Source organism: Pseudorasbora parva, chromosome 2 (genome assembly GCF_024679245.1).
Source record: "Pseudorasbora parva isolate DD20220531a chromosome 2, ASM2467924v1, whole genome shotgun sequence".
Classification (NCBI taxonomy): Eukaryota; Metazoa; Chordata; class Actinopteri; order Cypriniformes; family Gobionidae; genus Pseudorasbora; species Pseudorasbora parva.
Genome location: NC_090173.1, coordinates 36,401,782 through 36,423,709, shown reverse-complemented (window position 1 = coordinate 36,423,709; position 21,928 = coordinate 36,401,782). Strand labels below are relative to the sequence as shown.

Below are 21,928 nucleotides of genomic sequence, written 5' to 3'. Positions count from 1 at the left end.
TATTTTATTCTTATCAAAATGTTAAGTGAGTCAGAAGCACAATATATTTCACTTTTTTAATCTTTTGTAAGTTACATTTTATTGTAAATGTATAATTAAGCTCTATATCCTAATTAAGATTTTGCTTTTATTACAGTCAAACCAAAAATTATTCAGACTCCAGATATAATTGTTTTTAATAGTGGGTGCAGGACACTATAGTTCATTTATGTGAGGAAGTGAGGATGGCAATATAAAGGAAACTGTGATATATACCCAAATTTTCTTCATACAGTGGACTTCCAGTAATACCAGTATTTATATAGATTTGGGACCTAAATTATTTAGACACTTTGACCTGACCTCACTTTGTGTTGTTTTTTTAATTGCTAATGCAACCTTTTACATCACATACTGAACAAAACTAAGCATTACTTGGTAATTGGTATTATCTAATTGTGCTTAAATTTAACAGCTGGCAGCTGGACTGTTGTTGTTTTTTTACACTGTTATATAAACTATAGTGAATAAACTGTGATAATGTTAGAAAATGTTGAAGGTTTCTGAATAAATTTTGGTTTGACTGTATATTCCATTAAAAATAAATAATAATAAACTATTATTTCATTGGCATATACATTAAAAGGGGATTTTTTTGTTTTACTGTTTAAGTAATGTTCGGAAATTTGAATAAAAGGGCTTTTAACTGTAGCTTTGTAATTATATATTTTTTTACTAAGAACTTTAAGCTTCTCCAACACTCCAAGCATTGTTACAACCACCAGACAACACTGTCTTTTATTGTTTTACAGTAAGAGATACAGGTTTTCGCCATGACTACTGCACACATACAAAACATGTTCACACTATAATGAGAAACCTGAGAATATGACATTTTGTTACAGAATTTAGCCAGCTACAAAAATGTCATTTGAATGTAGCAATACAAATTATTGGAACTAGCTATTCGGCAAAGTGTACACATATATGTACACCGCTGTCAATGATTTACTGTTATTTTATATATATATTTGGTAGCAATTCTGTGTATTGCAGATTTCACAGAAGTCTGTAAGTTTAGCTCTATGTGAGACTTTGTATTGATATGTACATGTAGAGAACCCAAAAAATCATGAAACACTTTATGGGTCTCTTTTTATTACTCCGATTACACGCGTTTCCAGCATGTCTCTTTCTATTTGCGATCCAGTTTGCTGGCCATCAGTTTTTTTATGTCTACGGGTCCAGCTGCAGCTTCTGCCTTTGCTTTTTCTTCCTGCTCCTTCTGCCAGGTGATGATGGGGCTGAGGCTCGGCCTGCGGTTCTTGGTGTTTTGCTGCAGCTGGGATTCACTAAAGGTGGAGAACAGGTCTTTTTACAGCAAAATACTGCTGGTTTGGTAACATGTTTTATATTTCTGAAACGACTGGTAGATTGTGTAGAAATTGCAATAATGACAATCAGTAGCTAAATTTACCAGTAGAAGAGGAGGAAGTATTGGTAATAACGCATACACAAAAAAATAAATGACTTACCTGAAATTATGTGCTGCTGGTGAAATGGCTTTTTTCTGTATCTCCTTGTAAACTGGGGACTTCAGGTAGCGATAAAAGGTATCCTAAATGATAAATAGAGTTCAGAAATGTCCAGTGTGCATCTTCTTTTTTTTCTTCTTTTTTTGTTTACAAACAAATGCATATTAAAGTTCAAATTACTAAAGCATACAGGTCAGGATGTAAGTGGCAATCACAAAAATAGAGCCAAATGAGAATGAACCTCATTGGTTCTTGCGGAAGCTCAAACTGCACAACACAGGAGAATGAGCCTCATTGGTTCTTGCTGAAGCTCAAACATGCTGCATAACACACGAAAATTAACCTTATTTGTTCTTGTGAAAGCTCAAACTGCGTAACACGGGAATGAACCTCATTGGTTCTTGCGGAAGTCAAATGAATTGTGTAACCAGTGATGCCAGTACCGCATTATTTAGTAACACGTTACTCTAATCTGACTAATTTTTTCCAGTAACGAGTAATCTAACGCGTTACTATTTCCAAACCAGTTATCAGATTAAAGTCATTTATCCAAGTCACTGTGAGTTACTATTTTAGTAATTTTCCTTAGTAAAAAAATTAAAATATATATTTTTGCCTTTTTTAATGTAACTAATAAAGTATCTTGTAATCTTACTTAGTTACTTTAAAATCAAGTAATCTGTAAAGTAAATAAGTTACTTTTTAAAGGAGTAATCCGTTATCAGATTACTTGTTCAAAGTAACTGTGGCAACACATGTGAATGAACCTCATTGGTTCTTGCAGAGGCTCAAATGTGCTGTGTAACATATGTGAATGAACCTCATTGTTTCAATCTCACCTTTTTCATCAGCATGAAGATGTGAGTCTGGGCACCGTCCAGAACATATCGGTGAGGATGCTCCAAGCCCTTTACTGTAATACCCATTGTCCTGCCATCAATATTGATCCAGCGTGGTGCTCCAGGGGCCAAAAAGGTTCTATAAAAAGAAATTAGATGCTGAGAAATGGATGGCTGTTTATTTTTAACTTTTATTTTTTATTTGCCTTAATGTTATATTATATATTAATTGCCTTAATGTTTATTTTTGCACATTAAGGCAATAATGTGCAAAAATAATGTGTATCTCACTTGAAAATGTGTTCTGCTTTCTCTGACATAGAAGCTGCTGTGCCCCATTTCAACTCCTCAGCGGCTTCCCAGAAAGCCAGATTCTCACCTGCAGTGAAAATGAAAAACAGAAAAACATATTCAATTAGTAAAACAAATAGACTGAATAAAAATGGAAATTCTGTTACTTACTCACCCTCATTACCATAGAACCATATACATTTTAATGATATATAATGAAAGTTAATAAGCACCGTGTCAAACTATTAAAATCACTTATGCTAATTGGCATAAAGCTAAAATATAATAAAATATAAATATTACATAAACAAAAAATCTGTCACTGAATAAAATAACTGAAATAAAATAAGTACTTTAATTACTTAAAAAGGAGAAATATATATATATAAATTAAAGCTAAATAGAAATGACAAAAGCACATAAAATGATTAAAATTAAAATGACAACTAAAAATAAAAGCTAATTCTAAATAAGAATTAATAACATAAAAGTACATGAATAATACAAACAAAATTACACTGGCTCCAATATGATAAAAAGCACCATAAACGTAGCCATTAAAGGTCAGATGGCATGACATTTTCATTTTATGAGGTTTTCCAACATTAATATGAGTTCCCCTAGCCTGAATTGTCCCCAAGTGGCTAGAAATTTTGATCAGTGTAAACCGGTGTAAACCTTTTTCTCTGCCTTTGAGAAAATGAGAGCTTAGACGAGCTGATCTTAAATTCTCCTGTTATGATGTCACACCAGGAAAGGTTTGCTCCCCTTCCTCTGCTTTGCCCGCCCAGAGAATTAGTAGAGAATAGATTTAGTTTATCAGTCGCGATGTAAGCACAGGCTTTACCATATAGATTCCACAGCACTGCCACAAACAGTGAGTAACAGTGTTCATCAATGCCTGATCTGGGATCAGTGATTTCTGATGTGTAGCTAATCATTCAAGTTCAGAAAGACTTTCTTTCTAAATCGTTTAATACTGTCAGTCCCGCGGCTGGCCTTGATGCATCAGTGAATCAAGTCAGTGACTAAAACGTTCAACTTCACGTCATTTCTGTTAGTAACATGAAACAAATCTCTTATTTAAATGATTAAACCACAGAGAGTGATCAAAGAACACTCTTAATAATGTTTGGATCTGTCAATCACACGTATATCTGCAGAGCACACTTGCCAAACTGCAGTTAAGCTGCACAACAGAAGCTCTTACTATATTCATATCGATGTTGTGTTTGTTGTTAGTTGTGGTGAAAGCATTTTGTAAAGGAGAAATAACGTTGCAAACTTCACTCGTGTTTATTCAGAGCTCTCAGATACAAACAAAATAAACTTGCGCTCTCAACAACTCGGTACAATAACACTTTCTCAGCCATCTTTCCCCAGCTCCATCTCTCTCTGGACTTTTGTGCCTGACTAAACCATGCTGCCTCAGTATGGGGGTATTATCCACAAATAAATGTAAAGCGATTCACAAAAAATAAATAATTTAACAAATCAATAGAATGAGATCCACATATATATGCAGGAGTTTCACAAAAATTGACATAAACACATATATTTTTATGTCACAAACACACAACTCTGCCTTGCATACGTCGCATTAATTTGTGAATCGCTTCCTGTGCATTTGTGGATCTCTTCTTGCGCATTTGTGAATCGCGTGGATTTTGAAACATTTCGAGCATCTAGACTCACACAAATCCACAAAAAGGTAGAATCCACCCACCGTCTACTTAAGCCAATCAGATAATGGCCATGGCTGCATTTCCCGAAACCTTCTTAACTCTACGTCATTCTTAAGTTATACCTTAAGGTATCCCTTAACGTTAATATGTGTTTCCCGAAACGAACTTAGTAAAGAATACCTTCTTTAAGTCATACTTTCGTAAGGTTGGTCTGGACCACTCTTAGCTATACCTTATCACTATTAACAGTTCATTCCACTAGTTGCCACCACTGTGAAAAAAGCTTCTTTATATGTCAGTCTATACGAATATAATTCTGAAGTTGTAATATACACCCAGTGTTCAATTAGGCTAGTTTAATTTTTTGTTTGTTTGTTTTTTAATGCAAGGATTAAAATTGTCATAACATTTTTTATAACAAACACCAACGGTTGTTAGCTTTTTAATGATATTATCCAAAGGTACATCAGCTGGCAAACCATTAGACAGGAAAGGCTTAGGAGTCTATTTAAAGGGAAAGATTGTGGAGGGGAGTTTAGTCAAACTTTGGCAGTGAGGCAGCGCATAGAATTGTGCTAAATCAAAGACGGCGCCATCCACGGAGCCATTTAGTCGTGAAAACTTTAGTCCCCTGGCTACCATGTCAAAAGCTACTATTAAAAATAAATTTCGCCTACCACGAAACCAAATTCAGCAGCTTTTAGAGCTTGTTGGACCAACTTTTTTGAGACAAACTGGACGGAGCACAGCTACCCCCTCAGCCCTGAAATCAGCTGCTGGCGGCTCTCCTCTTTCTTAAATTTTTCTCCGCATATAGTAGCAGCTGATTATATATTTTTATATAATAAAAAAGTTTTGCGTGTTGTGTTTTTTTGACTAGGCCATCTAATAATATAAATTAGCTATTTACACAATAATGTGATGCAGCTGCTGCATGGGCAATCATCCCTGTTTGTGGAGTAAATCAAGACACTATGGAATATATATATTGTAATAATTTAAATGACGCGTGATGCTCATGATGTGGTTGAGCATGAAATTGCTGGTTCGTGCACTCATTTCAAAATTATGTAAAATTTAGGTGCAATTTTAAATGATAAATGAAAGTTCAACTATTTCTGAAGTGCTTCTTTTATAAAGAACATACTTTTTTCACATAACGCAGTGAAGCAGCCCCTGCATAGAGTAAATAATCGATTATTGAGCCATCGATATAAGCCTATTCAGCACTGCCGCCACGGACAGCACCCGCTAACGTCGCACTTAAGAAGGTATACCTTAAGCGACCTACTAAGGTATAGTTCGGGGAACACACCTAGAAATGGTATACCTTCAGTTAAGTTATACCTTTAGAGTCTTCGTAGCGCGTTATCGGGAAATGCAGCCCATAGCGTGCTGACCAATCGTAGCACGTTCTCGCTCCAACCAATCACGTTTTGGCCACTGCCGCTAAAAAGCAGAGTTACGACCACTTATCTATGTAAATCTAAATATCTATATATGAAACAAAATAAACTCTATAGATCAATGGTTAGGACACTTCCATAGGAACTGAGTAATGCAAAGTGCGTGTCACGGAGTGACCAATAATTCCAGCATTAAACACCATTCATGTCAGTGTAGGCTGTATTTATTTGTGAGTCTAATTCATTTTTGTGAAACTCCTGCATATATTTGTGGATCTCATTCTATTGATTTGTGAATTATTATTTTTTTGTGGATAACAATAAATTTGTTTGGAATAAAGCAACAATAATACCCCAATACCTCCGCCACATAATCTCATTTCAAACGCAAAGATGTCAGCCAATCACAACAGTGGGTGTTTTCACTGAAGAATCACAGCAGAAACGCCTCTTGAAAAACAGCATTCAAGCCAGAGGGTTTATATCAGTATAGAAAAATTATGACAGATATGATGGATAATGATTTTTATATTTTTTTTCTTTATACCAACAAGTAGTCAAAGTATTAATTTAATATTCACAAACCACTGAATTCCTTCTTGAGGAAAATCTTGAAGTCTGCACGGCCCCGCGGGTCATTAAGCAACTCATAGAAGCTAAAGGACCAGCGCTCCACTCTCATCTTTGTGGGAACTTCAACACTGTAAAAAAACATAACACACCAAAGTGATTTAAAGGTACATTATGTAACTTTGGCACTCTAGTGGTTAAATGGGATAATTCACCCAAAAATTAAGATTATATCATTAATTACTCACCCTTGTGTCATTCCAAACTAGTAAGACTTTTTATCATCTTCAGAACACAAATAAAGATCTTCTGAATTAAATCTGAGAGCTTTTCTGTCTACGCAGCTACCACTTTAAAGCCACAGAAAGGTAGTTAAGACATCATAAAAGTAATCATGCAACTCCAGTGCTTTAACCTCAATTTTATAAAGCTCTACTTTTTTTTTTTATAAAGCTAAATATTCAACGACGTCTGCTGTCACGTCAACACAATATTCATGCGTCGTGGGCCTCTCATGAACTCATGAGTCGGAGATTAACATTTTGTAAATAAAGTTGTGAATTATATATTTATTTGCACAAAGCACTTGGATCATTTCATAAAATTGAGATAGAAGCACTGGAGTTGCATCATACTTTTATAATGTCTTTACTACCTTTCTGAGGCTTGAATGTGGTAGTTTTGTAGTTGTCAGTGAGGGACAGAAAGCTCTCAGATTTCATTAAAAAAATCCCCATTTGTGTTCATGTCGTTTCTCAGTTTGCAATGACATGAGAGTGAGCAATGAATTATAGAATTTTCATTTCTGGGTGAACAAACCCTTTAATAAACAAAATTGCAAGCGTCTTGTGGAAGAACATTGTAGCCGGAGCTACTTCTCTCTGTTAAAGTACTGTATATGACTAGGCTACTCTGTAGCGGCTTTCGTCCAAATCCGGTCTAAATAGTCAAAATATAAGCACTTATTAGGCATACCATAGTGATTAAGGATAAGACAATAACTAAAATTAATTTAGAAAGCTTTCAGGGATTCTTACTCTGCCATGTTCAGTTCCCAATAAGTATCATCATCCGTTAGCCAGGGATTGCTGGGGAGGCAGGGCATGAGGAACGGGTCATGGTTCTTAAATGTTGTCATATACTTGACCAGGCTGAATGAAAAGAAAAAGATATTTAGAAGAAAAGCCCATAAAGCAAATTTAAGTGCCAACTTAAATTGTTAGTGGCAAGTGTTCTGTTTTGGTAAGTTCATTATGACTTACGCTCCAAGAGAAACTGTAGACTTGACCCTTGATCTCATGACGGCCTGTTGTGTGTAGATGATCTACAATATACAGTTAGAACCAATTAATCAATATCATTAAATAGAAAACAACCAATTCTCTAATTGTGTGTAAAGAATCAGTGTCACTTACAATTCTTCTATAATAATCATAGGTTTTTTTCTGGAAAATAATGAGAAACAACATCCTGTTAAATGTTACAAAATGATTCTGATAAGACACCACAAGTCCAACTTGCTAGATGCTATTCTGCACAAACACAAGTGCTGTATCTGTGTGAAACCTACAAAGTGTCTTGCAAAACACAAACAAGCACAAGCGACTACATAAAGCATAAAGCAGTCTTGATTTCATGGAATAATTAGAGGAAAAGTCAATGTAATGGCCTGAAATGATGCTCAGGGTAAAGCAGGGACACACTGTGGCACACTATATACACAAATGTTCATGTAGTATTTGAATGAATTAGTGTTTAAATGATATTCGAGGCTGGAACGGATAGATTGTGCTCTCTTGTGCATATGTGCGTTTGTGTGTGTGTGTGTGTGTGTGTGTGTGTGTGTGTGTGTGTGTGTGTGTGTGTGTGTGTGTGTGTGTGTGTGTGTGTGTGTGAGTCTGTTTATGTGGTTTATGAGGACACAAATTTGTATAACTACATGGGTATTACACTGGTATTACACTATAAATGTGGTTTATGAGGACATATCAAATGTCCTCATAATTCAAATGGCCTTAAAAACACACTAAATTATGTTTTTTTGAGAAAGTAAAAATGCAGAATGTTTCCTGTGATGGGTAGGTTTAGGGGCAGGGGCAGTGTAAGGGGATAGAAAATACGGTTTACAGTATAAAAACCATTACGCCTATGGAGAGTCCCTGTAAACCACATAGACCAATGTGTGTGTGTGTGTGTGTGTGTGTGTGTGTGTGTGTGTGTGTGTGTGTGTGTGTGTGTGTAGGAATCATCTTGAAAACTGAAGACGTGTTAGTACAAATCTGCGTGGAAAGAAAAGAGAAAAAAAGAAACAGATTTCACACCAACAGATTTACAGTCTAATCTCAGTCAAACAGAGTTATGCACACCACATATTATAAGGTACATAATATTATTATGATTGATCATGACAGATACATACAAAAATGTTCAAAGGTTTGGATTTTTTTTAATTAAATAAGACTCTTGTGCTCACCAAGGTTGTGATTATTTGATATAAAATACAGTAAATTCAAACAGTACTATTGTGATATATTATTACCATTTAAAATTATCTTTTCTTTTAATATATTTTAAAAAGTATTTATAAGAGAAAAGCTGCATTTTCAGCATCATTGTCTTCAGTGTCACATGATCCTTCAGAAATCATTCTAATGATGATCAAGAAACATGTCTTATTATTATCAATAGTTGTGCTGCTTAATATTTCTTGTGAAACCATAATACATTTTCAGATTTTTTTGATTAATATAAACTTCAAATAAACAGCTTTTTTATAACATTATATATGTCTTTACTGTCACTTTGGATCATTTTAATGCCCTCATTCTGAATAAAAGATTTTTTTTTAAATATGATTTCTTTAAATATACTTTCTTACTGATCTCTAAAAAAGGGATCGTTTAACCATGCATTTACCAACCCTTGTTATTCCAAACCTGAATGACTTCTTTCTTAAGGGGAACGCAAGAGAAGATATTTTGTGAAAAGTCTCAGTGTTTCATTACATTCCATACAATAGAAATCAATCAAGTTCAGTATTGTTTTGGATCCCATTGACTTTTTATTCCATGTGCAAAAACAGTTAATTCATTCATTCATTCATTCATTATAATATATTTTGTGTTCCCCAGAAGAAAAAAAGTCATATAAATCTGAAACAATATGACAGGGATTAAATAATGAATTTAATGAGAATTTTCATTTTTGGGTGAACTATCCCATTAATACATCAAAGTGTAATATCATATTGTAAAAATTGTATATCTGTAAGTTTTCGACCGCATCAGCAAAACAGTAATACAATGATAAGCTGGGTGGGTGAAAGGGGATCTCCTCGAAAGATCACCAGGTCAAAAATCCTCTTATATCGCAAAGAAGATTGAGAGAGAATCTACATGGCCATCCCAGGACTGAGAGAGACACCCTGTTAATCGGCTCTATAGTTAGAGCCTTTCAAACCACACTGTGTTTAGTAGTCTGCCTATGGAGGCCCTCCCAAAGTAACATAAGCATGTAAAGGGATAGTTCACCTAACTCAACCTCATATTGTTCTAAAACTCTTTGACTATCTTTCATAAAAATAAGATAGTGAAAATTATCTCCAAGATTTGCTTTGTTTTTGTCCATCGATTAGGTGTAAATTGGCTTTCTGGATCCAAACAAACAAAATATCTTCTTATGTGTTCCCCGGATTAAAGAAAGTCATTCCGGTTTGGAAAGATATGAGGATGAGTAAATGACAACAGGATTTTCATTTTTGGCACCCATTTAAGTTCATAATGGCCTTGGTGATGGTTAGCAGAATCATCAAGTGACATCCGTCATTACTCATGCTCTGGATGAATTAGTATGGTGACTTTTGAGGGAAACTCACCGGTTACCTCCTCTGCATTAGGATCAATATGACGATCCAGGACATCCAAAGCACTGTGTGTTTGTGGCTGTAGACAATATGAAAGATAAGAAAAGAAACTGTATTTTCATGATGGTCTCTTCAAAGCAACTGTAGACTAGCAGCTTCTGCCAACTTACTGGAGGCCTGTGGACAATCCAGTAGGCTCTCTCCTGACAGTCAAATACAACTCTGTCTGCCTTCTGACGCATCTTCCCAGCCCTTGAAACACAGAACACAATTAAATAAAGCAAGTACTAATAATAACTGCATGGTTCTAAAGATGAAGAATTACAGTAAAGGAAGTAAAAGGACAAATCACATGACAGAAATATAGCAGATGGACACTGAAAAACAGAAGTATTGGTAGCCATGTACATTTGCAAAGACAGCAGAAGAGTACAGAAACTCACTGGTACTGCTCTTTAGCTTGCATCACAATAAAATCCCATTTGTGATTCATCCATTTGTGGAGTTTGTTGTATTCCTCCTGTTAAAATACAAATATTGCTATATGATGTCATTTAAGGTCGACAGGAAATAGAAATCCATTCACCCTATTTACTTTCTAAATGCATGTTATTGATATTATGCAGTTTTTGCGCAACAAACCAAATTCTGTAAAACAGGTTGCATTGCGCCTGGTACGGGTTTTTCTTTTATATGTGATGTGTTAAATATTAGGCTGTTTTACTCAATATGCCTTCAAAGGAGGTACAAAAGAAAAGCATAATCGAAGTCCATCACATATGTGGATTGATATATCGCATGTTAAAATGAGAATAAAACATTAACTATAAAAAACTAGCTATGTTAGCTGATTATCTATCTTACAAGTCCCATATCACCATCAGTTCATACTGCCATTAACACTTTCTCCAACAAGTGGGTGCAATGAGACCTGTTTTCCTGTTTGTTCATATGACATTTGGCATAAAGCCTTTTCTGAATGATTCATCCATTCATATGTTGTTGTTTTTTATGCTTGTAATTTTTAATCAAAATGTCATAACTCAGTGCTATAGTGAAACAACATACGGTACATCTCTTTGGTGAGGGTTTAAACCCTGCCCCTTTTGTATCATCACTGTTTAATGTGTCCTCATAATCTATAATCAAAATAACTTCCCCTCTCTTCTACCAGAGACATCTTATCTTTTCTCTAATGTACAACCTGTTACTCATATGAGATCACATCAATAGCAAACCACGAGCATCCAACAATTTAATCATTTCTCTGATGGACAAACTCAAGTCTCACTCTACATTTTTTCTTGTTCAAGAAGCCGTTTCAATATAGGTCACAATAGGGAAGAAAAGACTATTGCAGCTTCCGTTTCATGCCGACTTTAAAATGATTCCAAATAATAACTACATGACTACAACACTAATGAGTAATCAAATTCACATTTTTACATACCTGCTCATAAGCATCAAGCACTCCCTTTTTACGAATGTTTCTCTTGGCCAGATAGATTGCTTTAGTGATAGAAAACACTTTTATTAGGGGATGGTGACATACAAACATGTATCTTTAAAAGGGTAAATGAAAAAACCTCTGGTCAGCAGCTTTTCAGATCCAGAATCAATTTAAGTTGTAATTACAAATTCAGAAAATATAAATTCTTTATGTGACATGTTTTCATTCTGCAGACAGATGTTTGTGAATAGGCAGAATATTACAAACCGTAATCGCTGTCCTCAGCTTTCCGTTTCTGCACAGGCCAGAAATAGGGGGTCTAGACAGATGGATAAGGTCACCTGATTACTATGCAACATTATTAAAACATTTGTAAAGATACAAGATCTCCTGACACAATTACCTGAAAACGGTACAAACTGCCATCTGGTCTGAGGACAAGCTTCTTATGTTCCTGGAGAGGGTAGATGTACCCGAATGCCACTAACATTGTACCAAATGCTTGAGCCTCTACCAAAGGGCATTCAAGGCATAAATACATTTAAGGGATTTTTTTTCTTTACTTGTGGAATTACTAATTATTCAAAACAAAATATTTTCACAGTTACCATCATTGTCCATGTTCATATGTTTGGAGATCCATGCAACAATGTCCTGACCTGTCAGACCAGCAGAAACTATAATGACAACTCTGACAATGGCAATGAAAAAAGTAACACTTCATTAATACAGCAAAATAGAAATGTGCTAAGCACATGAAACTGGTTAAAATGATTACATTAAATTAAATTAAATTAAATTAAATCATTATTTAGAATGTCAGTGTATGGTCCAATTGGACGGTTAAATTCATAAAATGCTGTAGAAAATGTTTATAATAATTTCCATGCATTTTGAACATTTCATCTCAAGCTTATTACTACAAGACCCAGTTAAATGTAAGATTACGTTAAAGGGATAATTCACCTTGAAATTAAAATAAAGCCATGTTTTACAACCATGCTGTTGTCCTATCTTTTTCTAGTCCTGCACGCGTTCCTCCATATAATGGCAGTGAATACTGACTAGGCTAAAACATTACAAAAATTATAGAAAAATATCATCCAATGATACATAGAGACGCACGCCATATATGGAAAGTGTTCAGGAGGCATACTATAAGGCTTTGCGAGAAAGAAACCCTATTATTCCCTCAAAACACTGAGTTCGGCCATTAATCTGTGTGCGTTCCTGTGAGTGCGTGCAAGCTGTCAGCAGCTGCATTGTTATAATGGCACCCAGGATAAGCACATACATGCACCATTTCGAGAAATCAGGATCAATAGAAACAAACGCGACTCATCTTTTCTATAAGGTAAATGAAATTAAAAAATACTAATAATAAGGTAAACCTCCTGAAGTAAATGTTGTGTACCAGTTGTCATGACAACATTGCATGAGGGGCTGCTGAGGGAGTGCTGACGGCTTGCACACAGTCACAGGAGGCAGCCCGAACGGTTTCTTTCTTGCAAAACCTTATAGTATGCCTCCTGAACACTTTCCATAGCCTATATGGCGCGCATCTCACTGTATGAATGCGTGAAAACTTTTGTAGAATTTTTGTAATGTTTTAGCCTGATCACTATTCAGTGCCATTATATGGAGGAGCATGTGCGCTCTATTTTTTAAAATTTCTGCTTTTGAGGTCCAAAAAAGATAGAAGGATATAGGGTAAGATCCTTCTATAAGATAGAAGGATAATGCCCTATAGGATATAGGGCATTAGAACAACAGCAGGGTGAGTAAAAGATTCAATTATTTTCATTTCAGGGTGAATATCTCTTTAAAGTTGCTGGCTCGCTAGATTTGTCAGCAACTGTGAAGAGATTAAAGAGCAACTTTGAAACCTAAAGTAGCAAAGATCTCATCCAATTGAAGTCTGCTGTATATAGCCAGTGCCATCAGATTATGAACTGGCAGCACAACGTGTGTGTCTGTTTATAGACAGAAAGGAAATGCACAGTATACAATACATGGTGATCTATGAACAGTGTTAAGATTCAGTAAGACCGTTACAAACTCACCAGCGATGGCATGGGGAATGGTTGTAACATTTAGCTTCTGGTCTGATCCCTTCACTCCAGTCGATGGGTCCTGCATCTGAACCACTATGGCCTCCAACTGTGAAATTCAGGAAAAATTGATGAAAGTTTGATATTTAAAATATTAAAAAGTTAATATATAGATGTAAGTGCTAAAGGATACAATACAATGCTCAAGAAAGGGCAGTATCAGTCCCCACAACTTTTGTAGTTCAATTGCAAGAAACATATTCATTACAGCACATTTATTATATTATTATTATATTATCATTATATATTTAGGAAAATTTAGCTGAAATGTTAAAAATCAGCCATGACTGGTTTCAAAGATATGGCCAATGAATGGCATGAGGAAAAAAGTGACACAATTAAACAATTCATTTTTGTCTGTGAATAACGTCTTGATGAATAATTTGTCATTATTTAGAAACAAAGAAAAAAAATGTGTCATTATTATATACTTGTCCAAATCATATTCATTAATATTCCCTAATGAAGAAATGTCATACTGCTCTGAAAAAAATTAAGACATCAATGTTAAATGGTCTCTTCATTTTTTCCAGAGCTGTATCTTGTAAGTCTGGCCTTTTCTGACCTAATATGAGTTTGACACTACAGCAACATGCATGACCTTTGAACTTGGAGTAAGTCATGCAGTTCTTAAAAGCAAGCTGTCAGATGTGGCATTATGCCAGACTAATTGGCTTTGAATCAGAAAGCTCTTTTAGAGCGAATCTCTTCAATGTGTAAGATCTCTCCAAGAAGCTAAGAATAAACACAGACACCAGAAACAAGAATACATTGTTTTTTAAGTACAGTTAAATATTTGGATATGGACAGGCTGAGAATTTTAGTTAGAATCATGTTTACTGTTAGATTCATCACATATTACAGGTATAATTATATCTTTAAATAAAATGTGTTAGAAATATCAAGTCAGTTAAATTTATGGTTTCAAGAAACTCTACCAGGCAGGGTAAATTGGGGTATATTTACAACAGCATACAGAATGAATAATGGTACAAATAGCTAATTTTAAAATATATAAGGTCTTTAAAAGGGAGTTAATCGTTTAATAATTGATCTCATCACTAAACAAATCAACTCTTGCTTACTTTGCCTTAAAAGAATGATCTTTACCTTTTTAAGGCAGGACATCCGTGGCCGATAATGTTGTCCATGGTCACGGTCCGATCTTATTGTCATTTTGTCGTCCGCGAAAAATAATTTTAAAAGCAGAAAACAAATCCTTTATGAGAAATTAAGTTTAGGTTTTCTGAGAGTGGTGGACAGTACAGGTCCCTGCTGTAAATCACACACGCGCCCGCACACACACACCAATAAAAAAGGGGGGAAAAGGGACTGACAAATGTGACAGCGGCCAATCACAGCACAGCTCTCTTCCGCCAAGCTTTCATCAGAGCATCAGAGGATGCTGCGCTGCTGAAACACGCCGACAGGCGGCGACCGAGAGACGGACACTCTCTCGCCACTGTTTCCTATGGGAATGTAGCTACTTCATTTCATTGATTTCATCTGCCTGTTTTTCCATCACCAGAAATTGCCGTTTCAGTTACAGCCTGAATAAAGGCCTATAAGACTAAGACATTACTCAGCCGAGCAATATTGGTCCCTTGAATGTAATCTTTGAGAAACAGTAAGCAGATGTAATGTATTGATGCACTCTGTATTTTTTCCTTCTTATTTTTTTATTTACATATTTAGAATTGTGTAATACACTTGACTTTCATGCGGTTCAGCCGTTTTAATTTAGCTACATAGAGTACTGCCTTGTGGGGCTGTGTTAGATCACATGACCAGCTGAATAGCCTACTACACACTTTATCCAAGTAACCAGCTTGTCATTGGAAACTGAATCCAAAGAGCTGAAAGTCCAAGCCATGTCGACCAAAGCAAAGACAGTATCTTTTTAGGAGTTAAGTTGGATGGGGGCAGATATGAGCTAATTTTGATATTAAGTTTAAGGTGCGCTCAGTACTTATCAATCAAGGACTTCATATCTGGGGAATTTTATGTCAACAACCCTCATGATTCATGAATGTGTAACCCACTCCATAAAATAGCTATTTTTTTTAAAAGACTGATACATATATGTCATCATCTTATGCAAGTGTACACAATTGTAATGATTTTCCCCCCAAAAGTGCTATAAGGCCTACTGTATCATATGATACATGACTACATTGCACACAATCTACTATAATCTGCATAGTCTGAGTAATAGTTTATACCATTTTTAGCAAGTAAGAGGCCTTTTAATATAATTCTATAATGACCACCTTTAGGTTATTGTACATGTGTATTGTACATGCCCACAGTCATATCACCCTGACTGGTTTCCCACTGAAGCTAAGCAGGGTTGAGCCTGGTTACCTGGATGGGAGACCTCCTGGGAAAATTATGGTTGCTGCTAGAAGAGGTGTTAGTGAGGCCAGCAGGGGCCTCACCCTGCAGTTTGTATGGGTCCTAATGCCCTAGCATGTACTGACAGGGTCAGGGACACTATAATGTAACAGCACCATCTTTGATGAGATGTTCCAATGAGGTCTTGACTCTCTGCGGTCATTAAAAATCCCATGGCCCTTCTTGTAAAGACTAACAGTTTATTACCCAGTGCCCTGATCAAATTCAAGAAGCAAGTGTTTTGATTAGAAAAAAACATGTTAAAATTAGGGCTGTCAAAGTTAACGTGTTAATAACGCGTTAAGGCAAATTCATTTTAAAGGCACTAAATTTATTAACTCACGTTAACCCAGCGCGCATTTTCTGCTTGGTCCGTGGCATAGCCCGTATTTGGAAAAAGTGAGAGCAGTCAGATCCAAAGGATGCAGCAGCAAACATTATTAGGGAAAGAAAAGGGTTGACATTAACATTAATATTCTAAACCAAAAGTGCAATTATGCCTACATAAGCTACCATATTTCCTGTTTAACTTTTTTCAGACTCCAGAAAGAAAAGTGTGTTTTTTCACTGAGCACATTCTCATTCTCTGCAGTCTGAGCGCGATGCACTGAAGCTGACTCTCGCTCATGTCTGAGGTAAATCATTAACACCATCACCGCTTACAGTAGGCGTAGGGTTGCCATCTTCAATACAAAAAAATAAGGGACGCCTGCGCAGCGGTGGCCACACCCCTTGGGGCCACGATGACCACAGTACCGATGGTGTGACAGTGCAGTGGTCGTATATCATAACTTAAAACATTTTTTTATAATTTGTATATATATTAAGATTGATACCAATGGACATTATAATAGGATATCTGCTATTGAAATCAGTGTGAACAGATGCACTCAGTATAATACACAGCTATGACAATGAAAAACAAACTCAGCTGCTGTAACCTAGAGGGGAGTAGGATAAGAAATTCCTAAATAACTTGAGTAATTTTATAGTGTTGTGAACAAAGATTTTGACTAAAATATTTGTCATTGTTTGCAGTAACACCATCCAAACAGTGAAACCACACCTAAATAACTGTAAATGATATGATATCTGCAATCATTTCTTATTTTAATAAAACACTTAACAACATTTTTATTTCTGGTAAGTTAAGTAAATATATTTATGTATTATTCCATTTTTATATAGTCTACTGTTAATTCTATAGTATTGGATGATGCAATTATTTAAATTTGTTAAGCATAACAAATATGTGTGTCACTGACACTGTGTGACAGCAATGTCTCGTAATATAAAAGTAGTGCGCAAAACAGAAAAACAGCGCAAGATAAAGTAGAACATCAGAACAGTGATGGTGAAGGGGAAAAGGAATCACAACCATGTACCGGTAGGTTGTGATATACTAGCAGGCTAGCAGCAGTAGCTGGATATGATAGTCTATCAAAATAATTAACTCCTTTTAAACTTAACAACTTAGTTAAGCTCCCAGTAGTTGTAGTAGTAGTAGTAGTAGTAGTAGTAGCCACCACACTAGAGCTCTGGAATGTAATTTTGTTTTATGTATGGCAATGTTGATACAAAAGATTCTGCAGCTACATGTCATTAAATAGGCCTTATCATACATAATCCTATAATCTTAAGAACATTTTGAGACACCATGAATATGAACTAAAATGTGTTTTTAACATACTATCTCTGTATTTGTATTAAAAAAAAAAAAATTATATTAAAAGCACTCATGGTGTCTTTAAGTACCTTATGGAAATTCCCTTTTGTCACTTATATTTGTGTATTTTATATAACAGACCTATAGATTTGGATGTTTTTAAATACCATTTATTCCCATAAAATAAAAGGCTTTGTGATTAAAAAGATTGAATAAAATTGAGAATGATTCAATGACAAATGCATATTTAACAGTAACTTGTTGCCACCTGGTGGAGAAAAAAAGGGGTGGGACCATGACTTTTAACGATTAATTAAACAGGTCCAATTCATGAAGGGCCCCTCAAGAAGTAAAAGCCCAGGGGCCCCTTATAGTCTTAATGCGGCCCTGATTACATGTAAAGTAAATATAATGAATATGATAATAGTGCATTTAGTGAAATAGTGTGGAGACTAAATGACTTGCCTGAGTAGATGATATTACTATTATAAACCATTGTTAATGATGAGGGGTGAAACCAGTCCAGACAGCACGTATCAATAACACAACTGCTTAAAATAAAAAACGTAATTAAAGATCCACATGATTTATACACTAAGAAAACATTCGTGTTGAAATGTAGGCTGGTTTACCGTCAACACGCGAAGCCCGCGCCGCATTTTCCTGAGGAAAGTACAACATTTTTGAGCAAATAGTCCATAATATATTAGCTGGCTTAAAATATACTTTATTAATAACCAAAATCCTGCGCGTTGAAACCATGCAGCGCTGTTCATCCGTGATACCGAGTGTATTAGAATCTAGTGTTTGTTTTTAACGGAAGAGAATGAAAATAAAAGAATAAAGGCTTAAATTAATGTGTGTTCATCATAAAGCGATCGGACGTCTCTTCAGAAAATGTGGATTAACCCGCTCGATTAGTCTAACGATCTCTTTATGAACTTTTTGACAGCTTACCTCGACTGTAAAAGGAAGAAGATTTCATTCAAAATATCTCCATCTGTGCTCAGCACGACGCGAGGGTGAGTAAATTAGTACTCTTACCTACTCTTTAATGAGTTTATGTTCGCTATTGTTGGTTTATAGCAACAACAAAAATCTGAATTTAAAACGGCAATAAACCAGCGCTACGTATACACTGAGGAAAATTAGCTAATACGACATCCTCTGAAACGAATAACTAAACGTTCAATAACATGCAATGTTGACACAAAATGCTGCATATTTCAGTTATATGACTTTAAATTGCCCAAACATCACAAGCTGCATGAAGTCGTGAGGAAAGAAGAGAAAATGGCGCCGTGGGGTAGTCTCACTCTTTTTGTTTATTTTTTATTTTTATTAAGAACAATTAAACATTACAGATAAAGAGAGAAACATTAATTTTGGAAAGAAATATACAAAAAGATAGATAAAAAATTAGTGCCGTTTTTTCTCACTTAGCCACAGTCGACAGTTCTACTCGTGACGTCACAGGCAGACATATTAAAGACTATAAGATGCCTGCCTGTGACATCACGGGTAGAACTGTGAGAGTGAGTTTAGTTCGGCGATTATCAGAGTAGATGTCCCATAGCGATCGAAGCAGCGGTTTATAGACAGTGGTAGAATACATTTTTAGCGCAAGCTGGTAAAAATATTGTTAGACATGTTCGAGGATGCCTTTAAGAACTTACCTGTGGAGATGGAGAGCAGCAACATATTCGAGGACGCGTTTTAGTATATAGCTGAGAGCAGAGGTATGTTTGAGGACTCGTTTAAGAACTTACCTGTGGAGATGGACAGCACAGATGTGTTCGTGGACGCGTTTGAATACTTACCTGTGGAGATAGAGAGCAGCAACATATTCGAGGACGCGTTTGAGTATATAGCTGAGAGCAGAGGTATGTTTGAGGATTCGTTTAAGAACTTACCTGTGGAGATGGAGAGCAGCAACATATTCGAGGACGCGTTTGAGTATATAGCTGAGAGCAGAGGTATGTTTGAGGACTCATTTAAGAACTTACCTGTGGAGATGGAGAGCAGCAACATATTCGAGGATGCGTTTGAGTATATAGCTGAGAGCAGAGGTATGTTTGAGGACTCGTTTAAGAACTTACCTGTGGAGATGGAGAGCAGCAACATATTCGAGGATGCGTTTGAGTATATAGCTGAGAGCAGAGGTATGTTTGAGGACTCGTTTAAGAACTTACCTGTGGAGATGGACAGCACAGATGTGTTCGTGGACGCGTTTGAATACTTACCTGTGGAGATAGAGAGCAGCAACATATTCGAGGACGCGTTTGAGTATATAGCTGAGAGCAGAGGTATGTTTGAGGACTCGTTTAAGAACTTACCTGTGGAGATGGAGAGCAGCAATATATTGGAGGATGCGTTTGAGTATATAGCTGAGAGCAGAGGTATGTTTGAGGACTCGTTTAAGAACTTACCTGTGGAGATGGAGAGCAGCAACATATTCGAGGATGCGTTTGAGTATATAGCTGAGAGCAGAGGTATGTTTGAGGACTCATTTAAGAACTTACCTGTGGAGATGGAGAGCAGCAACATATTTGAGGATGCGTTTGAGTATATAGCTGAGAGCAGAGGTATGTTTGAGGACTCGTTTAAGAACTTACCTGTGGAGATGGAGAGCAGCAACATATTCGAGGATGCGTTTGAGTATATAGCTGAGAGCAGAGGTATGTTTGAGGACTCGTTTAAGAACTTACCTGTGGAGATGGACAGCACAGATGTGTTCGTGGACGTGTTTGAATACTTACCTGTGGAGACGGAGTGCTTCAGCGCGCAGCCATCGACTAGCGGTATTCAGCCACAGCATTTACATACATCCAGACAAGAGCCAATAGCAGCCACGGCTCCACTCGAGCCATCTCTCGATGTTGCTCAACCTTTGACTAGCCCTGTTATACCTGAGAGCAATCCCCACAGCAGTCCAACAGATGCACCTGAACACACTGCGAAGAACAACCCAACAGGTGACTGATGACATTAACACAAATCAAAACTGATACAGAAATAATAGTAGGATACGGGTAACACTTTGGGTGCGTCTCAATGGAAAAAAAAATGTATACGCGAAATGTCATTTACATTGGCGAAATGTACGACAGCCGATAACAGCGTGCAGTATGTTTTTAAAAATAGATAGCATTATTTTATTAAATTTCAGCATAAACATACAATGTTAGCGCCTTTTACTGTCCTTACCAGTGCCCGAATTCATGAACATGAGCTTGAGACGCTCCATTTATTATAACATTCAGACATTTATGTTATTAATGATGCATTTACTATAGTTTGAATAATAATGTTTTGTTAATAAGTAATATGCTAACATTGTATGAATGTGTTGTTAATTCAGTTTTAAGAAATGTATAAATGCCTAGTTAATGATGAGTTAATAATTTACAAAATATGATTATGCTTTCATAAATAATTAATAAGTGATATGCTAACATTAATGACCACACATAGACATGTAAATGCACTATCCAAACTTAAAGGGCTGTAATTCAAGAATGCTTTCTGCAGATTATTGCTGATGTGATAGCAAATCAAAATATAAAAGGTTATGGAAGTTTAAATTTACTGTAAAAGAAAAATACTGTGCTAAATATTTTTTATTTTATGTAAATATTTTTACTATAAAATTACTATAAAATCAAAGCCATATGTCTAACCAAGTTGTGTTCTAAATTTGATGTTGATATCACACAAATTGAAGTTCCTAGGAGATTTTTGTTTAGGCGCTGTACCAAAAATAGCCACAGAGCGTCATCCACATTCCATTGATTGTTTTTCTGATGCGTTTTCCTGTACATTTCTGTCCAAATATCACTTCCATCACAAAACAGTCACCAAATATTGAACCTTGAGACTTTCCGACGATATGCGTTTTGTCAAGATTAGAAAAGATTTAGATTATAAAGTAGCTCAAATATATTTTGTAATATGAAACATGCGATGCTCTCTAGGGGGAGGAGACGGCTAGAAGAATTTAGAGTACCGTTTCCATGGTAACACAATGTCCGATTTCAAAACGGTTTTCACAGGATGAATTTTGAGTTTATAAGCTTTCGAATGACACCTAAAATTTATGATATTTTACTAAAATATATGATACGGGGAAAAAGGTAATAA

The 21,928-nt window shown here is 35.8% G+C and overlaps 1 protein-coding gene across 2 annotated transcripts; it reads right to left on the bottom strand.

Moving 5' to 3' along the window:
• Positions 1 to 94: 94 nt before the first annotated feature.
• Positions 95 to 18,844, bottom strand: rgs9a (regulator of G protein signaling 9a). 2 transcript variants are annotated; one of them, XM_067418766.1, is made up of 17 exons: positions 18,746 to 18,844; positions 13,681 to 13,777; positions 12,226 to 12,276; positions 12,021 to 12,127; positions 11,885 to 11,936; positions 11,618 to 11,676; positions 10,611 to 10,687; positions 10,338 to 10,419; positions 10,187 to 10,246; positions 7,721 to 7,750; positions 7,568 to 7,629; positions 7,343 to 7,456; positions 6,321 to 6,436; positions 2,645 to 2,732; positions 2,354 to 2,492; positions 1,515 to 1,597; positions 95 to 1,331 (listed from the first exon to the last, which is right to left on the bottom strand). In XM_067418766.1, the coding sequence occupies exons 2-17, from the start codon at positions 13,754 to 13,756 to the stop codon at positions 1,175 to 1,177; spliced, it is 1,353 nt and encodes a 450-aa protein (XP_067274867.1). In that variant the 5' UTR covers positions 13,757 to 13,777; positions 18,746 to 18,844; the 3' UTR covers positions 95 to 1,174. The 2 variants fall into 2 exon arrangements, with proteins under 2 accessions (XP_067274867.1, XP_067274859.1); XM_067418758.1 differs by lacking the exon at positions 18,746 to 18,844 and adding an exon at positions 14,839 to 14,995.
• Between the last annotated feature and the right edge of the window lie 3,084 nt (positions 18,845 to 21,928).